This window comes from Alosa sapidissima, chromosome 21 (assembly GCF_018492685.1).
Source record: "Alosa sapidissima isolate fAloSap1 chromosome 21, fAloSap1.pri, whole genome shotgun sequence".
NCBI classification, from domain to species: Eukaryota; Metazoa; Chordata; class Actinopteri; order Clupeiformes; family Clupeidae; genus Alosa; species Alosa sapidissima.
Window position 1 is genome coordinate 27,576,545 of NC_055977.1, and position 10,000 is coordinate 27,586,544.

The 10,000-nt window shown below is 47.1% G+C and overlaps 1 protein-coding gene across 1 annotated transcript in view; it reads left to right on the plus strand.

The window, feature by feature from the left end:
- The first annotated feature begins 5,643 nt into the window (after positions 1-5,643).
- phactr4a (phosphatase and actin regulator 4a) overlaps positions 5,644-10,000 on the plus strand; it is a 28,018-nt gene continuing 23,661 nt past the window's right edge. Inside the window, 1 exon segment of the mRNA XM_042075983.1 lies at positions 5,644-6,199. Coding sequence (XP_041931917.1) covers positions 6,139-6,199 — 61 coding nt within the window. The 5' untranslated portion in view covers positions 5,644-6,138.

Sequence of the window (10,000 nt, forward strand, 5' to 3'; positions counted from 1 at the left end):
TTCCCTAATGCTGTTGTGCAACTGGACTCACTTCTGGGCTCGTGTCAGCCATGTGCACTTTGCACACTCGGCTGTAGCGTTGCCCAGCGTTCTGTGTCCAACGTTCTGCGTTCTGCCTCGTGACTCTCAGACCCCTCCCCTTGCATGTGATGGAACCCGTCTGTTTTGAACCCGTCCTATTTGTTTTTGTTTCCTCGTCCATCTGCGTTGCTTGGCATGGTTTCACTTCCGTTTGATAAGAGAGACGAGAGGCTGTTTTGGGTGTGTGTGTGGGTGGGTGGGCAGACTGGTGTAATCGGGGGGAGAGTGTGTTTATGGGAGTTAAGGGAACTAATTAGTGAGTCATCATCGTACACTGTGAGTGAGGATCCCGCTCCTTTTGCAAGATCTGAAATAGATTTCCTCGAAAAATGATTCATTTACAAAAAGGGTGGGTTGTTTATAGTTGGGTCCAGACCATAGGTTGGTGGTGCTGTATGTATTAATAGCTGTGAAGAAGTAGCAGATATAAGAACTGAAGTTGTAAGATTTTTTTTATCTGATATGACCCCAAATATCCTTAGGTTTACAGAGTATGAAGACACACAATCAGAGAAGAAGATATTCTCAGAGTGTCTTATCTATGGTAGAAATGTTGTGGCTTCTCAAGTCTTACTATTCTCATGTCTTTATTTTAGAGGTCTCTCTGAGACACGTACAGTACTGGTTTAGATGTGTAGGCTGCTCTGTGCTACTAAGATGATAATATTTAGGCTAGGTTTGTACTGGGTGAAAAGGCTGTGAAAAGGCTTGTTGATTTTTGTTGCCTAGCGTGGCAAGGCCGTAAGACTCGCTTGCCTGAAACGCGTCCGAAGTGTTTCATACATGTAGGCAGGTTTCTTCATCACTTCTCTATGATCAGAATCTGGGGTTGGAAACACTAGTGTGTCCAAAGAGGAAAGAGGAAGGAAGGAAGAGGTGAAGTTGAGGAAGGCACACAGTGTCCCACACAACCCTGATATAGGCCTACCCTGTGTTTAGAATATCCACTCACTCCCTACATAGTACAACCACATATTCACTATGTAGTGCACAGTGTAGTAAGGGAGTGCACATATTCACTATGTAGTGCACAGTGTAGTGAGGGAGTGCACATATTCACTATGTAGTGCACAGTGTAGTGAGGGAGTGCACATATTCACTATGTAGTGCACAGTGTAGTGAGGGAGTGCACAGAGTAGTGAGTGAGTGCACATATTCATTATGTAGTGCACAGTGGTGCACATATTCACTATGTGGTGCACAGTGTAGTGAGTGAATGCACATATTCACTATGTGGTGCACAGTGTAGTGAGTGAGTGCATATATTCACTATGTAGTGCACAGTATAGTGAGTGAGTGCACATATTCACTATGTAGTGCACATATTCACTATGTAGTGAATTCACATAGCAGGTAATGTGCAGAGCTTAATGGCGTTTTCAAGCCAACAGCCTTTAGTGCATTTTAATCAAACTCGACTGTGTGAGCCCTTGTTTCGGTTTGTTTGTGTCCATCGGAATCCAACAATCGCACGCAGGTGCGCACCAAATTCGGTCCGGGACCTCCAAAAAGAGGTGGTCTCGCTCCGCACCATCTACCGAACTCTGGTGCGGTCTCGCTGGTAAGAAAGCAAACCTGAAACAAACAGGTCCAACAATCTACTTGTAAGGAATTATGGGAGTTAAGATCACTGAATTGTGGTAAATTTCATTTCCTGTTCAATTCCTAAATAAATGGCATGCGTGATTGGTCCTAATAACTAGAACCGTGGACAAACGTGGATGCGTGAGGAGGTACAAACAATGTTTCATAGATACATGGTTGGCAAATGCAAATAAGATTATTGTCTAGTCGCAGTTGCAACTCATTCTCTCGCCCTACAAAACTGTCACCCCACAAAACTGCCGCTCCAGTGTGTGACTCAAAGAGTTGCTCATATGATCGGAAAGCACCAAAAAACCTGACCTGATGGAGTAGTTTACTCAATTATTATTACACATTGTGGTCCATCTAGAAACAAGGCGTATGTGAAACGGTACCAGACCAAAGTCTGTATGCAACATTGGAACAATTTATTGCCTGCTGTGGAACAAACAATCAAACTATGAAAACGCCCTAATTGGTTGACTGTTATAGTCCTTTTTCACAGTCATTTTAATATGAAATAGTAGGGCAGGCTCAAGTGTTGCTAAATACATTAATGAAGTCTCTGTTCAATTTAACTGTAGCAGGATGAGATCCTTAATTAAAGCCATTAGTAACACCTTATCTTTCATTTAAAAGATGTCCACAATGAAAACAGGTCCATAGAGTCCATTTGGTGTAAACACCACCTGGTGTATCACCTGACATTCTAGGAAGCCACTAATTCAGACTGTGGCTATGACCTTGTTCAGTGAGTGATTTCTTGACACTGTATACCTAAAACATGATGTAATTTCCTGTTTTATGAGCCTCAGTCATGATATAGGCTAAATACAAAGGCCATGAAATGTATATTATTTACTACAAATTTATTTGTACAGCTTGATTAGAACAAAAATCCTACTGTAAAGTTGATTTCAGTGTAGAAGTACTGTTATTGTTTTATGCACAATTAACATTGATCGCATCAGCATGTTTTTGGCTTGGAATTTCAAGAAGACGAAGGACGAATAGCATGTGGAAAGGGTATGATTGGAAAAAACTGATACCAACAGACACAAACAGTGTGGCCAGAGGCATGTCCGCCGTCACCTAGGTAACGCTACCGTATAGATGCAGCAAGACTACTTCGGCGTTCCGACGGACGGCTGCCTTTCAGGAGGAGCCGGGAATCCCATTGGGATTAAAGAGGGAAAACGAATGGAGCTAAACACTGGCAAATCCCTGGGGAAAATCGGCCTCTGTCACACAAGGCCCCAAGACCTGAGAGAAAGAGGCGGAGGGAGAGAAGGAGAGAGGGAGAACGAGAGAAAGGGAACAAGAGAGAGAGCCTGTGAGGGTCTATGAGGAACTCCTCTCAGAGCTGGGACGCCAACAGTGCCAAGGTGTGTGTGTGTGTGTGTGTGTGTGTGTGTGTGTGTGTGTGTGTGTGTGTGTGTGTGTGTGTGTGTGTGTGTGTGTGTGTGTGTGTGTGTGTGTGTGTGTGTGTGTGTGTGTGTGATGGGAGGAGGGGGGTGTCTCATTTTCAGGGCACTCCCAGAAAAAAGGATTTCTCATGGTTGTCAGTTTAAAAACCTTAAGGCCTGAATGTTCTTAAATGATCAAAGGTTCTTTGTGGAGACCACTTGTATCCATTTCAAGTAATGATTGATGGTGCTTTTCAGCCAATGCCAACACCTTTTTACAAGAGTACAGAAAAGCTCAAGCCGAGTGGTTGTGGACGACACCGTTTTTTTGTGTCAGCTCAGTCCTGGTAAGCAATAAGGGCATCAATAACTTTGACGGTTTGGACGATTCTCTCCTCTAGCGATTGATTAATACATGTAGCCCCCATGTTTATGGGGATGAACTGATGGTGTTAAAATACCTCTTCTCCAGTCGGAGAGACAGAGGTCTTTCAAACCTGAGTGGGGGGAGCAGGGAACAGATTGTGTGATCTTAACAGGCAAAAACTAAAGCAATCCACACACGGTACTGTGTACTATTATAGTGCCTTGTAATGGTTATATAATCATAAGGCATCATCTCTGTGTATGTGTTTTGTTTGTGAAGCTCCAGTTTTATTCTATTTGGTTGGTCTTTATCGCTGTGTCGAGTGCTGGCCATTTTAAAATCCAGGAATGCTCAGTGCTGAGGTGGAGAGTGTGAGGTTTATCTGCGAGACTCTTACTGACGTCTGCGTTCTAATGAGCTCCGTCTCACCTCCTGTCTGGATTACATCGCCCGACACGTAGGGTGGAGTTGCTGCTATCTCCCTTTCCTCCTGAAGGAATGTGTGTGTGTGTGTGTGTGCGTGCGTGCGTGTGCGTGGGTATGCTTGTGCTGTGTCTTCTGTTCTGGACATGGTGCTCTAGCCTGTCACACACACACACACACACACACACACTCCCTTCTGTCTTCCCTCTATACCCTCCCACACACACTGAATACATTTAACAGAATACTCCCTCTTAATCTCACTCACACACACACACACACACACACACACACACACACACATACACACACACACACGTACACACACCCACACACACACACACACACACGTACACACACACACACACACACACACCCTCTCTTTCTTTGTGTATTTCTGTATGTTTCACTCCCTTCCTTCCTCTGCGTGCCTTCCTCTCACTGTCTCAAACAACCCAATGTCTCCTAGAGCCACATTCAGGAGATGTGTTTATTTCACACACACATTCACACACTTTCACCACCTCTTCTCTTCTCTTCGTCCCACACAGGCTCTGCTACACTATTCTATTTGTGAGCTTTACGTGCTGTATTAGGTGATAATCCCCCATAGGAAACCACTAACAGACATACACCCACACTCAAACACGCACACACAAACAAGGGCAGCATCAGTCAGTGTTGAGTTATATAAAGCTCAGTCTGTGTCTGCTCTGTCAGGAAATGTGTACAGTAGCTCAAGCAGAAGTCAGCGTGGCATGAAATTGCTCTGTTGGTGCCACGCAAATAGTGTTTGTTTACCTGGGCACATCCTGTCAGGAAAGTGTGTGTGTGTGTGAGAATAGACAGATGGGTCTATTTGGTGAAGGACAAATGTGTGGTAGGATTTATTATATGTGCATTATGATGTGCATTGTTTGCTTTAGTATTTTCTCTCTCTCATATGTGTTCCTCTGGGCTCACCTGGGTGTGCATGCTTTTGTGTCTTTTTCCATGTGGGTGTGCTGAAACTCTGCAGAGGATACATACTCTTTCCTGTGACACTGATGCCCTACTCTGTCTACCACACACTACACAGACAGACAGACAGACAGACAGAAAAAAAAGAGACCGGCAGGATTGCATCACTGTGCAAGCCAAGGTGTTTTGTCACACTGTGCAGTGGGTGACAATCACCCGGTTGCATTTGTGAGTGTAACATGACACCTCTGTGATGTCACTTCCTGCTGCCTGAACCATCCAAGCTCCACCTCGGCTCTCAGATTACTCAGCCTCTCTCTTTCTCTCCCTCTCTTTCTTTTGCTTTCTCTCCCTCTGCCACTCCTATCCTCTCCATCTCTCTCTCTCTTTCTCTCTTTCTTTTTCACTTTTTCGTACTTTTTTCTCGTGCTCTTCTAAAAATGGATTAGCGTTGTTCAAAAAGCACCTGACTTTGAGATCTTTAAGGGGCCCACATGAGGACCTCCAGGGGCCTCTCTCTCTCTCTCTCTCTCTCTCTCTCTCACTCTCTGTCTGTCTGTCTCTGACTTCCCCTCCACAGCTAACATCTCCGGCCCCCTGCCGCCGTTGTCGCCTCCTGTGAACTTTGACCCTGAAAAATCTGCCCCTGGAGAATGATAGGCATCTGAGCTTGCTGGCATGCCTCAAGCCGCGTACCTTATTTATGAAGTCAGAGCGCCCTTGGAGGGAGGGACTTAACCGGAGGAGGAGGGTGGTGGGTGTGTGTGTGAGAGTGTGTGTTTGTGTGTTAGTGAGGAAGAGAACAAGTGGGAGGGAAACCAAAACACACTGTCGAGAGAGAGAGAGAGAGAGGAAGGGAGGGACAGGGCCGCTCTCACAGGAGGAAAACAGACAGAGAGAGAGAGAGAGAGAGAGAGAGAGAGAGAGCGCAAGTGAAGGAGAGAGAGAGACAGAGGGGAAACGGAGTGTTACCGGACAGCCAAACTAGCTTAGGAGCGAGCGCGGAAGTGAGTGAGACGACGAGAAGGCAAGAGAGCAGCGGCGACCCCGACTGGGTCTTGGATTACAGGAGTGCATTAAGGGACTAACAGTCACGTTCCACTGCGGGAGCGAAAGAGAGAAAGAGAGAGAGAGAGAGAGGGAGAAAGAGAGAAAGAGGGGGCAAGTCAGGAAGCCACTGCTCTCCTCGCCTGTCCTGGGTCGCCTCTGCGCCGCTACTCGCTGACCGGCTCTCTGCCCTCCTCCCTGCCCGCTGCCCCGGCTGTGCCAGGGCTGCCGGCGGGGCACAGGGGGCAAACCCCCGAGGGGCAAAGGACTATGGGACACGGTGCCAGTGCGGAGACATTGGCACAGCAACCAGCAGCCGTCCTCCACCACGGTGAGTGCAGAGGGCAGAGGAGCAGAATTGGAGCTAAGCCTGTAGACTAAAGAGAGCGGAACAGCTGATAAGTTGGTGGCAGCGCACACGAGTGTTTGCACAGAGAGAAGTTACGACAGAGACAGCAGTGACCTCTCATATAGAGGCAGCGCTTATGGCAGTCAGAGAGAGGTGGGCTGTAGAGATGGTGACTCCCTTTTTAAACACAGCAATGCTAAGAAAGCAGCTTTGAATTGAATTATGCTTAAATTGAATTGAGTGTTTGAATTGAATGGAATTGAGAGCAGTCACAGCTGATAGAGGAATGTATGTGTTTTTGGAAGAGATAGGCAAGGAGTGTTTTTAATTATGGCAGGTGCTCATTAATGGCAGTGTGGGTTTCCATGTCGACTAGTGTCTTTTCCGTTTGTGTGTGTGTGTGTGTGTGTGTGTGTGTGTGTGTGTTTGCGGTGAGACAAGGTAGTAGAGGCTGTGGTTTTGGAAAGTTGGTACAGGTATGTGTTGTACACCAAGAGAGACTTGATGAAACCAACCAACCAAGACAAGCAGGCAGGCATGGGGAGGTGTGTGTACGTGTGTCTGTGTGACTGAGAGAGGGAGACTGAGTGTGTACGGGTACAAATGAGACGTGGTGGCGATGGAATGTGGTGATTGCAAAAGAAGTCGTCTTTGACTGTGTGTGTGTGTGTGTGTGTGTGTGTGTTGTGCGTGTGTCATCTTCATTCAGATCTGTCCCTGTTGCCCTATCCTTCACACTCCTACACACTTGTTCTTTCCTTCAATCTTCTCTTCTCTTCTCTTCTCTTCTCTTCTCTTCTCTTCTCTTCTCCACTGTGTGCTTGTGTGTAATGATTAGTGAAGAGCTGTACTAGCTGCTGAAGGTCAGGGTAAAGGTCCACGTTGGCGTTGGCACTGGGGTGAGTTTGACTGCTGCTGATGTGCCCTCTGCTACGTCCAGCATGTTAGGGTGGGACGGACTGGTGTCCTGAAGTGTCTCCGCACCTCTGAGGCCCATTGCGAAAGACTTCTTATGTGACAACTCAAATAGCTGTGTTTGTGTGTGTGTCAATGGTCTCCTACAACACCCACAAACCAGTTTTTGCTGTCCCAGTGTTTGTCCTCTACATTGGGTGCAGTGTGTGTGTGTGTGTGTGTGAGACGGCAGCAGACCTGTTCTGTCATATGTGGAGTCTTCCTCCGCTCACGTTGTCTGCAGCGTTTCGCGCTCCATGTTTAATTACAGGTTAAGCCGTCCAAATGCCAGCACACTCACCTGCTCTTCCGCTGTGCCCATGAGCACTCTGACCTTACCTGACTAGCAGCAGCCGCTTTACTCAGAGAGGCCTGGAGATTTTATGTTACGTTCTACATTACATGTTACACTCTACAGGGATTAGGCAAGGTACCGTAGACATTGAACTGTGTGCATGGTTGTAAATGTGGTTGCGTGTGTGTGTGTTAGTGTGTGTGTGTGTGTGTGTGTGTGTGTGTGTGTTAGTATGTGTGCGTGCACTTTTGCAACCACTGTGTTGGAAAACTTGGGAGTTTCAATGTTGTAGTATGGGTGTGGGTGATCCTGGCGGTCAGTTTCCTGGACACACACTGTCACTCACACACACACACACACACACACACACACACAGACAGACACAGGCAGGCACCACAAGCTGGTCAGTGAAGCGTGTTGCCATTTTATTACCTGGCCTCTCCAAGCTGTTGACGCTCAGTGTGTTGACTGAGTGAGGGAGTGAGTGTGTGTGTTGACGGAGTGTGTGTGTTGACGGAGTGTGTGTCACTCACTGAGCTGCGCAGCGCCCACTGCATTGCACTGCTATCACCGTTGATTGTGCAACAGTCCTGCAGCAGCACAGCCCACAGCATAGCAATGCTCACCGTCACGTCCAAGTAAGAAAGAATTTACACACCTCCTTCACCCCACCCCCCCAAACCTCACACTCACACACACACAAACCACACACTCACACATACACTCACACTCACACACACACAAACCACACACACACACACACACCCTTGGGGAACAATGGCAGCATTGACTCCTCACCACTATGAAGCCTGTAGTGGTTGTTACTGTGGCATTAAAAAAAAAACAGTGCGTCTGTTTTATCTCTCTGTATGTTCACTTGTTTAGCTCGTAGCCCTGGTGTTACAGAGGTTGATAGTTTTGTAGCACAATACACAAAATCTCTAGCATCGGTATGTCGTTACAAACACCTCATCTGTAGGCTACACTCTAGAGAACATGTTAAATAAGGAGCCACCGGTGCTACGCTGGTAAATCATTGTAGCACGTGGTATAGGTAGCACTGTACAGCCTGGGTTAGGGTAGGGCCTCACTCACTCACTCACTCACTCACTCATCCTATTGTCAACTAGAGCTGTGATCAAAATATCCTATGGCATCAAAACTAAAAGCATAAGAAAATGTCCATTTTAAGTTTTAAAGTTGATGACCATTACTACAGGTAACTAACAGCAGTTAGAGTGAGTTCTGTTTTGAACATGGTCATTCTTCTGAGTAAACACGTATTGCAGTGTGGATCACATCATGGCGTCTGTATCATGATGCATATCATTTTGTGAGGCACTCTTATATCTGTTCCTTCAGCTTTCTCTCTTTCTTTCTCTCTTTCTTTCTTCCCCCTCTATCTCTGTAGTTGAGACAGAGCTGTGTGTGTGTGTGTGTGTGTGTGCGCGCACTCCTGCTGTACTCTGATACCTGTGTCTGGCACGGTCACAGTCCATTGTAACACGAGGTGCAGGTGCCGTGGCAACAAGCCGCTCTCCACCTCTCCGTCATCAACCCCCTCCCCACTGCATCAAATCCCTTTACCACAGGCGTGTGTGTGGGTGTGTGTGTTGCTTTTCATTCGATGTGTGTGTGTGTGTGTGTGCGTGTGTCTGTGTGTCTGTGTGTGTGTGTGTGTGTGTGTGTGTGTGTGTTCGTGTTCCATGTGTGTGTTTGAATGGCTTAGGCTGTCACAGGTCAGTCCTCCCCAGTAACTCTCATAGTTGAGCAATCTCTACACTCCCATGACTGTCACATCACTGTCACGTCACACTCCGGTCAAGACGAACATAACCTGTGTGTGTGTGTGTGTGTGTGTGTGTGTGTGTGTGTGTGAAAGGGTTATTCTAAGCGCTCTTCTACTACTGTTAGCCCATGAGTGAGCAATCTCTGCACTCCTCTTCTACATACATTAGAGGCGAGTAATCTCTCCACACACACACACTGTCACACTGTCACACTGCCCAGGTCAAGAGTCACGTAATCTGCACATGACGTGTGTGTGTGTGTGTGTGTGTGTGTGTGTGTGAATGTGTTTGAATGATGGGTTGTGCTGCATCCTCTCCTACAACCGCTAGCCTATAGGTGACCAAAGTCAACACTATCCTCGTCACATTACCGTCACACTGTCCGGGTCATGAGGCGCACGACTTCCACACCTCCCAGAGGTCAACAGGTCCCCAAGCAGGCCCTCGTTGGAATGGGCGATGAGGTGGACAGACGAGTCTAATTAGCATCACTTGATGTTTCCTCAGACGGACTCTTTTAGTGTAGGCCTGGGATGTTAAAGTGGGCTGGTGCTGGAGCACTTGTGTGTGCGTGTGTAGTGTGTGTGTGTGTGTGTGTGGTGTTGAAATGTTCGCCTGCCTCTCTGCCATATATAACACTAGGGGCTTAAAACTCACTGGCACCTGTCACATGTAACAATTCCCACTCCCCTTAGCTACAGCTGTCCTCTCTCTCTCTCTCTCTCTCTCTCTCTCTCTCTCTCT